At 44.3% G+C, this 16363-nt stretch overlaps 1 protein-coding gene across 16 annotated transcripts in view; it reads left to right on the top strand.

The window, feature by feature from the left end:
* HORMAD2 (HORMA domain containing 2) overlaps nt 1-15123 on the top strand; it is a 33219-nt gene extending 18096 nt beyond the window's left edge. For 9 of the 16 annotated variants that reach the window (XM_085508739.1, XM_085508738.1, XM_015877990.3 and 6 more), the window contains 5 exons: nt 877-1028; nt 1583-1836; nt 2628-2736; nt 3802-3866; nt 6231-6933. In XM_085508739.1, the coding sequence (XP_085364865.1) occupies nt 877-1028; nt 1583-1836; nt 2628-2736; nt 3802-3866; nt 6231-6353 (703 nt within the window). In that variant the 3' untranslated portion in view covers nt 6354-6933. Of the gene's footprint in view, nt 1-876; nt 1029-1582; nt 1837-2627; nt 2737-3801; nt 3867-6230; nt 6934-12723 lie in introns of those variants that run through there. The other 7 variants (XM_015877996.3, XM_085508749.1, XM_085508743.1 and 4 more) reach the window with 5 other exon arrangements.
* Nucleotides 15124-16363: the final 1240 nt, after the last annotated feature.

Genomic DNA, 16363 nt, shown 5'->3' with positions numbered 1-16363 from the left:
ATTTTGTTAGATGCCATGCAGTCTATTTATGGTGTCACCCACCTGCCAGTGGTCTTCCAAAGATACAATTTTATAGTGGAGGAGCTACTTTGTTTTTTTTTGTTTTTTTTTTTAAGGCCCTTTATTGTTGAATGTTAAGGAAGTGTAGTTCCTCACTCTCTTGGTGATTCATCCACTTTGCCTTCAGCTGGCTACAGTTCGCAGTCTGATCTAAGCTGCTCATCTCATCAACCTCTGTAGTCAAGAGAAACGAACTCCTCCAGAGGGCAATTCATCCCACTTCTGTTACACGGTTATCTCAGTCTAGACTGCTTGCTTAGACTAGCCAGCTGACATTTGGATGGGTGAAGGAGGTGAGAGGAATGCCCCTTAGTCACTTTGGAAAAATCTTCTTCTGAGCTAGTTTTTCTTACATGAAACTGAAGTGAGAACATGGAATTCACTGCTCTTCAATCTGCAAAATGGACTTGAAAATAGCCACGGTGATGAATCAGCTTTATATGGGATTTTCACCTCATTCCTCTCATTCCTGGAATTGCTTAGGTGAAAGGCACTTGTTTTATGGTCCTTTGATCCATTTTAATCATGTTCGAACAAGTGAGTCACGATATTTGTATAATGGAGGTCCATTGCCCCAACTACAAAGTCTTTTCAAATGCAAATGCCATACCACTGCGTTTAGAGCTGTTGTTTTCCTGATGCCACTCCATCACTGGAGTCTGTTTCACTTCCCTGTTTATCTGGAAGTTACATAAAGGCATTGTAGCTTTCTCACTGGCGCTTTGAGAAGAGTCAGTGGGTGCACTGTATTTGTAATTGGATCTTGAATATTCATGACTGAGGAAAACAACTCTGTTATTCTGCTTTCCATTGTAGCAACAAAACCAACTTTGTGAATGGAGTGTGCAGCGAGGACATGAAACAAGCCAGCAGCCTCCTGATCCGTAAGCTGTACCTGTTAATGCAAAACCTTGGCCCACTTCCCAATGACATTACCCTGACCATGAAGCTCCTCTATTACAATGATGGTAGGTGGATAGCTGCGTGTGCTGCAAGGGGAGCTTCCCTTTCCATCAGTTTCTGTGATAATCACGAGCCCTGTGAAATTAATAAACCTTAGAAAGGTGAAATGGCAGTGAGATGGTGAATCTATTAGCTGATACAGTGAGAAACGGCGTCTAAACATGTCTAAAGGTGAATCCTTTAGACACACATGGATGGCAGATGCTTTGCAGACAGGCTGAAAATCCTTGCAGTGTGGGAAGGACAGCCTTCTTAACTGTTTGTTTGCTTGTTTCTTAAGGAACATGCACCTCCTGTATGTTGGGTTGTAATCTGGAAAGTTGTGTTCATTGATGGTATCTCAGCATCCTGAAGTTGCTGTTTCTTTCAGCCACCTGATAACATTTGCTCCGTTCCTTTTTTTCCTTTGAAATCTCTCTTCTTCCCTCCAAAAAAATAACCATCCAACACATTGTTGGTAGCTTTTGGAGACTGGTAGATACTTGTTTTTTACAGAGCAGGTTAAAGAGAGATGGAACTTTGTTTCTCTGACAGCATCGGGTTCTTTCTCTCTGTGTAGTAACTCCTGACGATTACCAACCACCTGGCTTTAAGAAAGATGACAAATCTGGTGACCTATTGTTTGATGGTGATCCTGTCAACTTGAAAGTAGGGTCTTTCTCCACTGGGTTCCACACCTTGAAAGTGAAAGTAACAACTGAAAACAAAAGAATGGGGAGAGTTGAAAGCAAACTGATCCAGAAGAACAGCCCTACTGAGATCTCCCATCAAGGGCTAGACTGTGATGAAGAGGAAGAGGAGGGGAGCACTAAGGTATGGAAATAACTCTGTTCAGTTTTCCCTGGAGGAATGTAGTTCATATAGCAAAACACTCTGGGGAAAAAAAAAAGAAAAAAAAAGCATTTCCTCGGGATCCTAGCTTAACAAGCTTGTGTAGGGCAGCATTGCTGCAGTGCACTGAGCACTGAGACTGCAAATCCATAAGCATAATGTGAATTTCTTTTGAGCACATCCACTGGCTGACTGAGCCTAATATGTTCTCCCAGAAGAGGGCAGTGATTATACAGAGAGCCACAGCACACACATGCAGAACTGGAGAAAACTGCAGACTTTTGCATTTCCATTTGGTGTTTCTTTCCCAGATCTAAGCCACGTTCTGCTGTGTAGTCAGGTGGGATTCCTTCCACTGCCTCTAACCATCCCAAAGTTGTGCATTGTTCCCAGTTTCTTGACCACCTTGGTGCTTAGTGTAGGGGGCATCTTTAGCAGGCAATCATTAGACACCAAGTTAAGCCAAAATAACAAGAGGGGCAGCCTGCACCAGCAGCTCAGACTTGGCAATTTAATTTTAGGTGGCAAGTGCCAGAACAAGCCCTAGCATAACTGCTGCCTGAAGACAGGAAACTGTTTGGGCCAGAGTTTTCTGCCTTTCTCAGTAAATCTCTCTTCTGAAAGGCCTGTGGGCTCGGCACTAGGAGTGCCTGCAGGCTGAGGAGTTTTGAAAATCTCATCTCTTTTAGTGCTGAGTATAAGCTCAGCAGATTTACCTCCTGGGAATAATGTTTAAGTCATGCTGTTAATTCAGAGGATTATTTGCATTGCAGAACAACCCTCTCCCTGTCAGAGCAGAGTCAGATGAGTACAGAAAGGACAGAAGTTATACCCATCCAGGCCTGAGAACTGAAACATCTTCGTCTTGCCTTCAAAATACAGGTAGAGGCTAATTTTCAACACTGAAGGAGCCTGTGTTCACAGCTAATCTCTTAGCATAATATTTATATTTTCTCAGCTATTTTGAAATGGACGAGCAGTTTGTCAGACCAATTCAATTTTGTATGAGATCAGAGTGACCTGTAATAAAAGGCCTCTTGTGTATGCTTGGTTTGTTAACAGAAACATTCAATTTTATGTCAATATCTTTCCACCTCTTTATCTCAGCAGTTTTTTTCAGATACGGAGGAAATGCATAGTTCATCAATACCACATTACATTATCTACATTTCACCAAGGCTCTTTTAGCTTTAACTCTTACAGTTTGATTTTGCAAGTAACTTTCCTATGTGAAAGCATGCATGAACATACACAAAAGGAACCTCCTCTGTCACTTCAGTAAACCTAGCTTGTGATGTACCATGCTCTGTTTGACCTTTGAGGCTCTCAGATATAGCCTGTGGAACAATACCATCTAGTGACAAAACGGTAAATAGCATTCCTGAGATCCTCAGGCAGTGGAATAAAGAAGCTGGGCTGCCTATGAGGCCACCTCTTCAAGTCTTTCTCTTGCAGATCTCTGATAACTAATGAGGGGTGAACTCATACTGACACCTTTTCCACTAGGGGGCTATTAACAGGATATTTCTGCTTCATCTAATTGCTTTCATGAAGCTCTGAGGCAGTTTAGGACCCCACGATCAAATTTTATGGAAGTTGTCTATTAAGGACAAGAGTTATTAATCAGAAGACAAGCTCCTGTCCAACACAACCACTTACATAGATTATATATACTGACATAAGCCTTGTTTTCTTAGCAAGCCAGGTTAATGAAGTGCTAACTTCATGGACAAAAGCTGTTGCAGGTTAGTGTTATATATTCAGATGATGATAATCTTAAATATCTGTTTCTGGTGCTAAACTGCCAGTGCTGGCATTGTCTGAGTATAAGGGTTATACCATTTCACATCAGGCACGGAACTGCACTACAGTGGTTTAGTTGTGTATATTTCAGTTAAATATGGGGCTTTAAACTTGAGACCTAATCTTGATGTGTTTGCATTCTAGGTGGAAAGAAAAAGGTGGAAATGAGGGAGATGGGCAGGCGGCCTTCCTCACAGGCATCTCAGCGGGTGAGCAAATTTCAGTGACTTTACTATATGCCAGGCATTGTGAATTGATTGCCATGGAATATTATGTCACCTAGGATGTCACAAGTTTCTAATAACTTGTGAATTTGTTGAATCTGCAATGGCTACAAAGTGTTATAGCATAGGGGTATAAGCATGAACTGGAAGCATTTATGAACAAGCTTTCTGTGGTCAGCTTATTTCATACATCCACTACAAGAGTTTTTGTTCTGTTCCAGGAGTTGACACTCGTGAATTACACATGCAGACTGAATATCACAGCCAGGTTTCTTTACCCATGTGTGCTTTTAGATTAGGGTTCTGAAATCACCACCCTGTGTTAGATCTGCAGGCTGTATTTGTCTGTTGCCTAAGCAAATCTTTACCTCTCCTTTCCTGCTGCCGGTCTATCTTCACATGTGAGTCACAGGTACTTCTGAGCCCTATCCCTCTTTGCCTACCTCTCTGTGATAGGAACTTATCCCCTGGAGGTGCTGATCTCTTTCAGGGGTTATTGAGGCAAAGCAAAGAAGTAGGGTGGACCAGATGTGATACATAAAGTTACATAAAGTTAATTCCATCCCAAGACTGTTCAGGTCAAACCCTGAACCAAAATCAGAGCTCAAATTCATGACCTTGTGCAGAGCCCTTTTCAGTGACAGGGCAGGTCTCTGAGTACCTCCAGACTTGCCAGTTGATCCTCCTCCCATTCAAATTAGTTGAAGATGCTGTGAGCTTGAATATTCAGAAACTGAATCTTCACAGGATAAGCAAACGAGAGTAGGAAATTGCTAGTAAAATTTTCCCTGCTTCTGTTGAAAAGCCTAACCCAGACAGCAACTGGAGACGACTACTTAACGTGTCATTCAAAAGGCATCTCTGAAGTATTTGCATTGACTCTGGATCTTAGAAATGAACTTCTGTGTCTAGGCTGGTATTTTTCAAACTTTAACCACATTTTTTTTTCTGTCACATCCTCCAGTTTCCTTCTGATCATTGTTTATTCTGTCATCTCTGAGAAAACAGGAGCCTTTCTTGTTTGTAACTCATGGTTGTCCCTCTGATTCATGCTCTCGCATTCTTTCGGGTCTGTCACGATTCTAAGTCAGAGCACCAGACACCTCTCTCCTGCAGCATGTGAATTCCCTTAGAATACAGTAGCAATAGTGAGAGTTTCTGAAGGTGGGTGGAAACAGTACTGGTTACTGAAAAGTGGAAGAGTCATTTTATCCACTTTATGCTTCCAAAGACTCAAGAAGAATAATAATCACAAGCCTTTTGCCTGTTAAATTCTGCTGGGCAGACAGTTTTGGAATTATTCTTCAATGATATTATTTTTAGACATCATTGCTTAGAATATGGCTAATATTTCAGTCACTTTAGGGAGAAATAAAATCAAGTTGCTGTTTAGGAAGTTTAGATCATCACGGTAAAGCCAGCACTGATAAAAACTTGATGCTATTTTCCATGTGAGAGGGACTTTCCCTTCTTTTCTGAGAGAAGTGGGTGAAACAAATGTCCATTGTGTATTCCACTTGTATCAGGAAGCCAAACTATCGAGTGAAGTTTGTCTTAAAAAATGAGGACAAGCTAGGGAAATCAGAGTTAGGTATTATCTAACAAGGTCAAACACAGGTAAGATGGCAGAAGGAGTCCTGTTGGGGTGTGAATGTAAACATCTTGTTGCTATCCGGGCTGCAGTACGGAGAAGTGAATGTCTTCCAGCTGTCAGGTGTGCTTGGAGGAGCTCTGTGATTTGAGGAGCTGTGTGGTCTCCCAGGGGAGCTGCTTTCCCCTGGGTTTCAGGGGTCGGTCGACTTGGGGTGTGCAGGGCTTGGGAACCACCTGGCTGGGTCTGTGCAGCTCTCCCTTTTTTTTTTGGCAGCCATAAGCCATGAGGCTTGCACTGCTAGTGCACGACAAGTGTTAGGTTTCCACCCAAAGAGCACCTTGAACTAGCTCTCATAAAAATTGCTCACATACCAGTGCTACCATGGGGGAGCGGGCATGGCTGGTTGGTCAGGGCGAGGCTGGGGGGGACCTCACCCTGCTGGTGCTCAGTGTGTGCGTGGCTCAGCCCTGGGGCTGGGCTGTCAGTGCTCAACTGCACCGTTACATGCTGAGGTTATCAAAACCAATGGAAGCATTCCCATGTATTTTGGTGTCTGTGCAACGATTTGATACTTAGGAAGTGATGTATTAAAAAATCCCATGCAGTCATGAGGCTCTTTGGGGAATTTGGACAGCCTCGTTGCTGCTATTTCTCTGGGTGGACTGCTTTATTCCTTCTATTTCTCAATTATATAAAAAACCCAGAACTATGCTGTTGGAACCGAGTCGATTGTTCATTATTTTCCTGACCTACAGCTCTTCAGGAAAACCAGGAATGGAAGCATTAAAGGCTTATTTTTATCTGTACGACATGGGAGAAGCAAAGGCTGCAGATCTGCCAAAAGAGAAAGAACTATTTCTGTCCTGCTAGAACTATAACTGCCATTTAATAATGGCCACGAAGAGTCTCTGACAGAGGGCTTTTCAGATTGGAGAAGAATTTACATGTACTCAACTTGGTTGTTATCTGCAATCTAATGATTGATGATACTTAGGATCAAATGAGAGATTGCCCTTTCCCAGCAAAGCATCTCTGTACTTAATCATCCAGAGTTAGACACCAGCATGTAAATTAGCCTACCTCTACTGACTTGAGGAGAGTTTTTCTGATTGCATCAGCCACGGATTTGTCCCACTGTGCTATCTTTATGTGTCTTCCTTGTTTCCACTGGCATTCTAGCAGTTGTGATCTGAAGAGCTGTGTAAAAGAGGGAATTGTTGCACATTGATTTATTTTGTAGAAGTCTGCTGATGGAAAAGGGGTCCTGCACTGGACGTGAGATAACTTTGTGAAGACTTCAGCACAGTCCTTTACCCTCTTGTGAATCCTTTAATGGTGTTCTCCTATGAGTTGATTTTTGTCAGCTTTGTCTTCATGTAAGCAAGCGTGTTACAGTGGAATGAGTTTGGGATGAAATAGTTCCAGAAGATGAATAAAAACTGACCATGTGGATGCTTCTGCAGGCGTTATCTCCCATCAGCAAGCTGTGGGCTGAAGTTCTGGGGTGGTCCTTAAAGCACAGTCTCATTGCACAGTGCAGCAGTTGTGCAGAGCTCCGAGTCGTCCCAGACTGAGCCTGTGCCAGAGCTGGAAGTGGTGTGGCTGCATCATGTGGTTTTCTGGCTTCACTAGCCAAGGCCAGACAGTGCTTATGCTGCTGGGCTGGCTGCATTTGTGCTACCAGGCTGCTGTGGGACACCAGTAAGTGTGCTGAGGATTGGCCTTGTTTGGTACACAGCAATTTGAATCACTAGTAGCCCAGGGGCTCTGCACTGCAGGTCAGTGCCTGGCTGTGTGGCACAGCCCTCTTAAAAGGAGCTATCTGAAAGTCAGAGAGATTCATTTGCCTAAATGAAAGAGTGCCAGTTTAGACTGTGGACAGTGGCTTGTCTGGCCAGCTGCTAATCACCATGCTGAAGTCTTGGGTACCTGGTGAGATCCTTTTTCTCTATGAGAGAGGTAGCAGTGGGAGCCAGCATGAGCAGTCTTTCATGCCTGACACAGTACAAGCAGTATGTTTTGTTTGCCAGTGGTCAGCATCCTCTTGGTGCCCAGAGCCATGGTAATCCTGCTGGAGATCCCTGTGCCTTTGCTGAGTTTCAGAGTTGCATGTGACTTCTGTCTGAAAGTGAAGGTCAGCACAAGGGATCCAGTTGCAGAATAACAACTTGAAGATCGAGACCTTTGATTTTTCCCAGGCAGGCCGCTTTTACAATTGCCATGACAGAAAGCAGTTTAAGGGTGAAGTCTGCCATTTGCCGAGCAATAGAAAAGCATTTTTCTGTGGCAATGTCATTATCTTGAACTTTCGCAGCAAAGAAAAAAAAGAAAGGTTTATCTCTAGCTGTCTATCAAGCGAACTGTATCTGATGAGAAGTTCCCAGAACATTTTCTCCTCCAAACCAGCTGAAGCTACACAGACCCAAACAACGAAGAGAAAGATTCAGAGATGAGCTAGCCTCTCTCCTTCCTGTTAGCTCAGGCCGTTCTGGGAGGAGTGAGACAGGGAGGTCAGCAAATTCCTGGCTTCTCTGCGTTCACATCCGACCTTTAGCTGGATCTGAGGCTGTTCATCCCTTGCGTGAGTTGTTCCTGACTAGTGCATATGAAACAGCTTCCTAGTGATCTCTTCCTTTAGAGGTGATGCTCATTGCCTCCAGAGGTGGGGGAAGATTTAACTCTTGCACCCTCAGATTCCCTTTCAGCTACGCCAGGAGCATCCAGAGGAAGGCAAGGAGCCTCTATGCCTTTACACATGTTCATAATGTACATGCTAACAACCAGACAGACCACTAGAGAAATCTGCACAGAGTAAGGTTGGATAGGTCTGACATCCCATGAGGGGCTAAGCTGCATGATGGCCTCATAGGCAGGGTGAGTGTCTTTGCTTTTCACCTCCTGGCTTACAGTGCTGTTAACCTCACAAGGGGAAGTCTCCCAGTGCAGAAGCTTACAGGCCAATTGAGTGTCCTAGTGGAGGCTACGTGGAGAGAGGCTGGTACTTGTTTGATTTTTTTCTATCAGGTATTTTGTTGTCATAGTCAAGAAAGATCTGCTCATAGTCCTTTAAACGCAACGAGATACGTGAGACACAGCGTAGGCCTGTGGGACTTTGTCAGCAAAAAGGAAATTGCGTTGGATGGCAGAGATTTTAACAGTGAACTATGGAAAAGGAAGAGGACCAGTGGTAATCAGTGATGTCTTGGCATGGTTTCCTGGGGACAGAAATGTGGCAAGTTTCCATAGATGCATCACACTGAGCGTCTTTCATTCTTCCACCTGCGTAATTTGGCTTTCATGCTTACCAGCGCGATTCTCCTCCATCTTTGTACAGATGAAAATCAGGATTAGTTCTACTGATGTCAGTGCATTGGCTTTTCTGGAAACTGATAGGAGCTCAGTCAGTGCTGAGTCCTGCACCGAGCTTTAACCTTTGTGTCGCCATCGCAGAAAGGCAGAGGTCAGAAGACCTGGAGACCACATAGAGCATCCTACATGCCCACGGCAGGGTCAGCACCTTGTCCAGTCACATTTTGAATAACTCCAAGGATGGAGGTTCCACCAACCCTCTGAACATAGCAAAGAAAAGCTCTTCCTTATGTTTAAATGGAATTTGCTGCATTTTGGTTTGTGTTGGTTTCCTTTCATCTCTTTGCTGGACTCCACTGCGTGCCTTGCAAACCTCAGTTTTGCTGTGCTTGGAGCAGCCACCTGCCTTCACTGTTATAGAGATGTCTGTCACCTGCCATGCCTCCTATTTTGGGGGCTGCATTTAAAGACCCACTGGCTTGGTTTTGAAAGTAGCAATGTTTGCTGTGCTACCAAGTCCTGTTATCTGCAGCCGAAATCACAAGACATCAGACACTGGCCCTCTCTGATAAGAGCTTCCTAATGTTGATCTAGAGATGTACCCTGCTAGATGTACTTGCTGCCCTGGCAGCAGATGATTGTTTTGCCTTGTTTCACCAGCTAAGTCTTGTATCTCAGTCCTTATTCTTCTGGCTTGCTTGATGGAACCGGGTTGCCTTTGACATTCATGTGCTTCTGAATTTGTTAGGATAGTTACAACATACCGCATTAAACACTCCGTGTCCTGACAAAGAGAACTCTTCTGAGGACAGAAAATTTACAAAGTGCCAAACCTCAGCATGGGGCAGGCCAGGCACAAAGCAGGGACACAGCTGATTGCTCCTATGCTATTCTAGCTTTTCTACATAGGATGCCTTCGGAAGGAAAACATGCCAGAAGTGCTGTAAATTTGCATCAATTTATGTTGGGAATTGTTGGCCGGGATATGTGGGGACGCTGGGGACTGAAAATTGCAGAGCACAAAACTGATTTTGTCTATCTAAGAATAGGAGCGTAACCATAGTCTGCTCACTGTGCTCCATCCACCAGTCTGCCTTGGGAAGGCTTTAATCTGAAGTCTGATCTATTTTTAGCCTGATATCTTCTCCAGACAATGCGCAGCTGTCCCGTTAGTTTTATGCCAGAAATTAGTAACACTTGCATGATTCACAAGTTAGCTGTAATTGAACAGAAAAAATCTGTGGCAAAATATGACCGTTTTACACATAGCCCAGTACTGTAAAACACAGGAGGTTCGAGCACGTTGCGTCGTCGTGCTATGAGCTAGACCAGAGCTGTGACTCAGACTGACAGCTCTGCTCCTGTCTTTGTACCCCCATCAGCATTGTCCCTAGGAGGGCCTTGTGAGACCTGGCTCCATACCTGAGGGGAGCTGAGGCCCTGCAGTGGTTGTGTAAGACAAAAAAAACAAGGTTGGTACAGCCTGAGCTCTCCTATGGGTTGTTCGAAGTCTCAGGTTATGGGAAAAAATTAGAATTAATCAACTTTTGGAGGCTTTGATTGTATGTTTAGTCAATGGGAGGGATTTCCTGCTTTTTACCGCGCCGTTTAAGAGGTTTACTTTCTGGTTAAAGTCAAATAAACACACGTAGGATCTGACTTAATCCCATCTAGGGCACATTGCTGGGGAAGAAGCCCAAGTGTTTGGTTAGGGTAGGAACCTGGAAGTTGGGCTCGGGGTCTGATCCTGCCTCTGAGCTCATACGTGAACTTGTAGCAGGGCAGGAGCAGGACGGGACATGTTGGCTTTGGTGAAATACCTCACACGTTTGACATCTTGTTCATTCAGGAGATGAATAGTGCGTGTCTGCAGAACATGATGACTTGCATAGATGTTTTTACTCCTAATCTCCAGGTTCCTGTTAGATGGCAGTTCTGCCTGTGGTAAAGGGAAGGAAAGCATGCACACAGATTGGGTTGTGGCTGCTCTTTGTGGCCTCAAAAGCATCCCATCCATACAGAGGAACAAGAAAGGGGTGAATCTCCAAGTTGCTGTCATTACAGGGAATGAAAGCACCAGCTGTAGATGATGTGCTGTCTGTGTGGTTTGGGTTAAACAGGAGGAGGGCTCCCTCACTCAGGTGACCAGGGGCCTGGAGACTGGGGATCATTGCTATACTTTGTTGTGCAGCCAGCAGGACAGGGTACAAGACTTGCAGCTGTGTTAGCAGTGCAGTGTCTGGATGCAGTGTTTCCACCCTCAGCGCCCTGTGCTTCAAAAACCGAAGCAGACAGGTTAAAATGATGCCAGGGATAGGAAAGTAAATAACTGCCTGAAATGCCAGTTTGAGCAGCTGGATATCAGGTCAGGAGCTGTAACATAGAGATCCACTCATCTCTGGTTCCTCAAGCAAATACACCATGGACAGCACTGAAGTTTTGTCAGACTGAAGGAAAACCTGTCTCTCCCATTTTGGCAGGTTCTGTTTTTTTCTGTTTGCACGGAAAGGAAGTTGTAATTTCTGCATTAGCCAACATCGTGTTGCTCATAATGAAGAGGAGGAAAGAGGGGAAGAAAAACAATTTGAAACATGATAGAGAGGCAAACTGAGGCGGTTTTGCTGCTAATCCACAATCAGAGTTATTTCACACATTAGGAAGACCATTGCTACGTAGAGATTACCAAAGCCTCATACCAAGGTCAGATAGAAAGAGAGCCTTGATGACGTGGGTGGGGAATTCTGTAATGACCACATTTTGTAATCTGGAGACCTTGTGCTTCTCTCCAGGATGTGTTCTGGAATAGCTCTTTATTAACTCCTTGTGCTTATCCTGCTTCAGGCACAGAGTTCCTCCTGATTTTTAGCAAAACCAGCTCATATTTTGAATTACCAACTCATTTAGCACTATTTTCCCTCTCCATTCACCTTACTTTCATCCAGATGAGTTTTCTTTTGGAGGCAAAGCTGAAGACTGTGCTATGGTGTGTCCCTTCAGTTCAGTTCCAGTGGGAGCAAGATAGGTCACATTGCCAGACTCTGTGCTTTGTCCCTTCTGGGTGGGCAGCAACACATGCTGCTCTCTGCAGCTCCATGTTATTATTATTATAGAGATGCAAATATGTCCTGTGATAACAAGAACAAGTGAGTTTGTTATTTACATGGCACAGCCAACACTTCAGCTGTCGTTCTGGACATTCATCTGTCTGCGATCTGTCTGAATTGCCTGTACCATTCATCCACTTATATTCTAGCATATATATTATTTAGTGCTTTTTAACCTTTTGCTCTGTAGGCCTCTGGATATTTTTGAGGGGGGTTTGTGTCTTCCTAGGGGGAAGTGATGCCCCCTGAAACAGAGATTGCTTTGCTTAGTTGTGTTTCACAAACTCACAATTAGTCTTTGGACTCAGAAACTGATCAGCTCACACTGAAATTCTGTGGTGTACAGATAGAGGTACTGTATGTCTCATCCTGAAAGGATGTTTCCAGTCATTGCAAATGTGACCCATGTGCCTCTCTTCAATGGGATTATGAACAGGAGGGGAATCAACTTCTTAGAAGGGTAGGTAGCAATAGGGCAAGGGGCAAAGGTTTTAAGCTCAAGGAAAGAAGGAAGGTTTAGGTTGGATGTCAGGGGGATGTTCTTCACAGATAGAGCGGTGAGATGCTGGCACAGGATACCCAGGGAGGCTGTGGATCCCTGGAGGTGTTCAAGATCAGGTTGGATGGAGCCCTGAGCAGCCTGGTCTAGTGCCAGATCTGGGGGTTGGTGGCCCTGCCTGTGACAAGGGGCTTGGAACTTAGTGATTTTTGGGATCCCTTCCAACACAAACCATTCTGTCATTCTCTATTATTATCCCATGTTGGTGAAGAAGGCTTCTGCCCTGTGAGCTATTGTATTTCTCAAAGATCTCCTTGCTCCTCTTACTGTCTTTAGGCTGTGGGGCTGAACCTGTTGCTTTCACAAACCTTAGCATCTCAGCTCCAGTGAGTGTTCCAGTTTTTGATTCCTTGCCTAATGGCTTTTACTGGAGAAGAAGATCATGCTGAATAAACCCAAGAGGATCCAGGAAAACACATTGTAGATTTGGAACTTGTGTTTCATGACTTGTCTAGCAGGAGCCTGTACCGTGAGAATGATCACTGCTTCTGATGGTTCTTACAGATAAGCTGCCTGAACCTTGCGTTTAGCCAGGAAGAGGTAATAGGACCCAAGAAGAAAAGGAAGGTCAGTGAACCAGAGAAGCTGCTTCTGGAAGGCAGGAAATGATATTTGTTCTGCCACACAATGCATTTTAGAAGGTGCGAGTTTGTGTTGTCATCTGACTGGTAAAGACCTTAATTCTCTCCTCATATTTAACTCTCCACATACCACGTATATTTCTGCATACTTTGTCTTGTACAAAGTTCGGATTGCAAAGAGGCAGTAGGCACCACAGCTGTCATGACTGTAGGCCAGCAGCACTTGTTTCACGTTTCAGAGTTGAGGATTGATGATCCCATGGGGACAGTGTCTGTGTGCTTCTTTCTGCTTGTCTCCCTCCTTACCCACAGGATAAATTTGCTCCTCTCTGGCCGGGCTCTCCTTTGCCAATATATTATCAATATCAACAGCACTGTTTCAGGATGAACTCTCTGAGATATCAATGGCAACAAACAAGTTTCATGATTCATTAGATTGTGCTTCGTTCTATCTACCCTTTCCGGAGCGTAGATTTTAGTTTATTTTTTTCAGAGAAGGCTTTTTATCTGTATTGAATGCAGTGATAAAGTAATCTATGCACATTTTCTGCTGTTGCTGCTGAATGGTTTTGTTTTTTTCTTCTGCCTCTGCAAGTAGCGTTGCTATGGCTATAATATCAACTTACTTCTGAAGCAGCAATCCACTTCGTACCAAGAGGTGTAGTTACCCAATACAGCTTGTGTTGAAATACACCATGTTTCAGACCTAACTTTTATAAAGATACCTCTTGATGGTAAATATAGGTAAAGAGAACAGCAGCAGTAAAAGAAAGAATTTCTGTGTCCTTTGGAGTGAAGGTGCTGTGTTTTCTGGCATATAGATTGCCTGGCTCTGCCAAGTTATTACTGGAGAGGTGCAAAAGCCTAATGGTTATTATTGGAGTGGGGCAAAATGATCTGAATTAGTCTTAAGCATTTTTAAAAAGATATCCAGAGAACAAACCCTGCGTTACTTTATACATAAGACATAATGAAATTTGAAATACCAAAGAAGGGAATTTAGAACACCGGCTTCCCAACACAAAGCTGGTCTTACAGGGAGGGAGAAATAAAAAAGCACTAGAATGCAACAGAGTAGTGTCCTTGGTAATGTAGCATCAGTCCTGGCATTTCTGATACTCAGCAGAGATATTTCAGGATGGGGCTTGAAGGGCAGCGGTGGTTTGGGATATAGGGTATTCCTTTGGTGGCGTATGTCAGCTCCGCAGAAAGGAGAAAGGATTGCTTGGCAGGTACATGAAGCCAGATGCAGGCTTCTCAGGCCAGGCACCTGAAGGAGCTGACTGACTGGGTGGGTGTACACCTCTAAATGTTCAACTGACCTCCTCCAGGTGGCTGAATAAAGCACTGCAATCCTAATTCTAATGCCTCCCCTGTCCTTCCTTGGGCAGACAGACTGCTGGCAGCCCCTCAGCCTGCAGCAGCGTCTGGCAGGTTTCACAAAACTTGTAGAACATGAGAGTTCTCCATTTTATCCTCACTTTCAGTCCCACGTCCCCACATTTGCACCTGTGGCCTAATAAGCCAGTTTGTTCACATGCCAGAGCAAACCAGAAAGCTTCCTTCTGCCCAGATTTTGTAATGATATTTACACTCACGCCTGCACATCCATGGGAGGCCTGCGTTCTTTGAGCACGGCTACGGCTCAGGACCTGCCTTGACCTGAAAGCTGTGCCCTGCTGCTCCTGGAGGTTGTGGTTCTGTGTTTTCTTCAGCCTGCTGGCTCCTGCCTGCCCCCAGAGCCTCCTTATGTTGTTGTATTGTGCGTACAGGAGAAAGACAAACAAGCCTGTGGTTATGGCTACTAGAGGGAAGCCTGTCAGCCTGCCTTGTGCACACCGGAGAACGCAAAGTGTCCTGTCCCACAATGAAAGTGAAGGAGGCTGTCTCATGTTACCACACAGCGAGAGTGAGTGCACAGACACCACAAGTAAATCCACTGCTTAGTCGAGTGTGCTGCCCTGCTTGTAGCCATGGCCAGAGGCTCACTGTCTCAGTACACCCTGCCTTGTAATCAGCTATTTTACGGTAATGACTTCTAGTCGTTTTCATTTCAGGCTTGGTTAGAAATAAAGTAACTTGTGATGAACTGCCACAGTAAGCGTCTGATTTTTCTTTCCCACAAGCTTGTGGTTACCATCAGATTCTAAGAAAAGTCTTTCCACTGCAGATTGGAATCATCTGAGCCACTTACACGTATCCTTTTATTTGTTGGTGATTCTGCTCGGCCAGCTAAAGGTAAAAAAAAACACAACAAAAACCACCTCTTTCTTGTATTTCAGGCGCATTTCTAGTTAATACTCATTAACTGACTTAATGTATGTTACACATCGTCAACCTGATTCACTCCTGACATAAAACAGAAGCAATTCGTTAGTAACGGTCCCTTGCCAATTAGTGAACTAAATTACGTTTGAACAATTTTCTTCAAAGATTCTCCTCCTTCCCCCCCCCACCCCAGTGCATCATTTGGCAAGTCCCCTGAATGCTTACAGTAATTATGTGCGTGCAGTGAAAGGAGACTGTTACCTCTTAAAGCAAAATAAATGAATATGTGATCTTTGTGTTAATATAACAATGAGTAATACAAAGAATCACAGAACATCCTCCCTTTTGATCTGCCAGAGATACAAACAGCAATTAAGATGACAAGCCGTTTTAAAACCCAGAATATTGGGAACGTTCCATGAGGGGAAAGTGATTGTTTTGTAGGGTTTTCAGAAAATCGGTGAAGAAGGGGGAGCCCTTCTTGTCCCTGGTGACCACAGGCCTTTTGGCAGACGCGGTGTGGGTATCCTGACACCTGCTGAGCTGCAAACAGGTTGGCGGTGCTTCTAAAAATCGTTCCCTCTTTCTGGGATAGCGTTTAACAAGAAGAGTGGTATCTCTGTTTCAAATTGAAAGTCAAACTGAAGTCAAACGGAAAATGTTCAGCGTTGTCTCAACCACATCCTTAAATATATTGGCCGCAACGAGAAAATAACCCCAACCTGTGGTGCCACAAAGTGATCGTGGGGACAGGTGGCAGCTTGGTTTTTAACGTGAAAGCTGAGGATTCTTTTGGGATTTCCAGTGCTGCCTGAGATCTAGGAAATCAGCTCATCTGAGTTTCAGATTTGGAAGGAGCGCAGAAAGAAGAAATGAAACATGACACACGAGTAGGAGAAACGAAGGCACTTTCACACTTCTAAAAAGTGTGAGAGTTGGGAGCTTTGACATTGATTTCAATGGAGCACAGAGGAGCCTCTGCCCACAGTGGTACCCACAGTGCAGAAGTCATATGCTGTCCAACACTGCCCAATGATGGGCCATCATTTTTTCCCCGCTGGATTTCT

The sequence above is a fragment of the Coturnix japonica genome, chromosome 9, assembly GCF_054131305.1.
Source record: "Coturnix japonica strain WE chromosome 9, WE-NBRP24, whole genome shotgun sequence".
NCBI lineage: Eukaryota > Metazoa > Chordata > Aves > Galliformes > Phasianidae > Coturnix > Coturnix japonica.
Note: the sequence above shows the minus strand (reverse complement) of the source record. Positions and strands in the feature narration are given on the sequence as shown.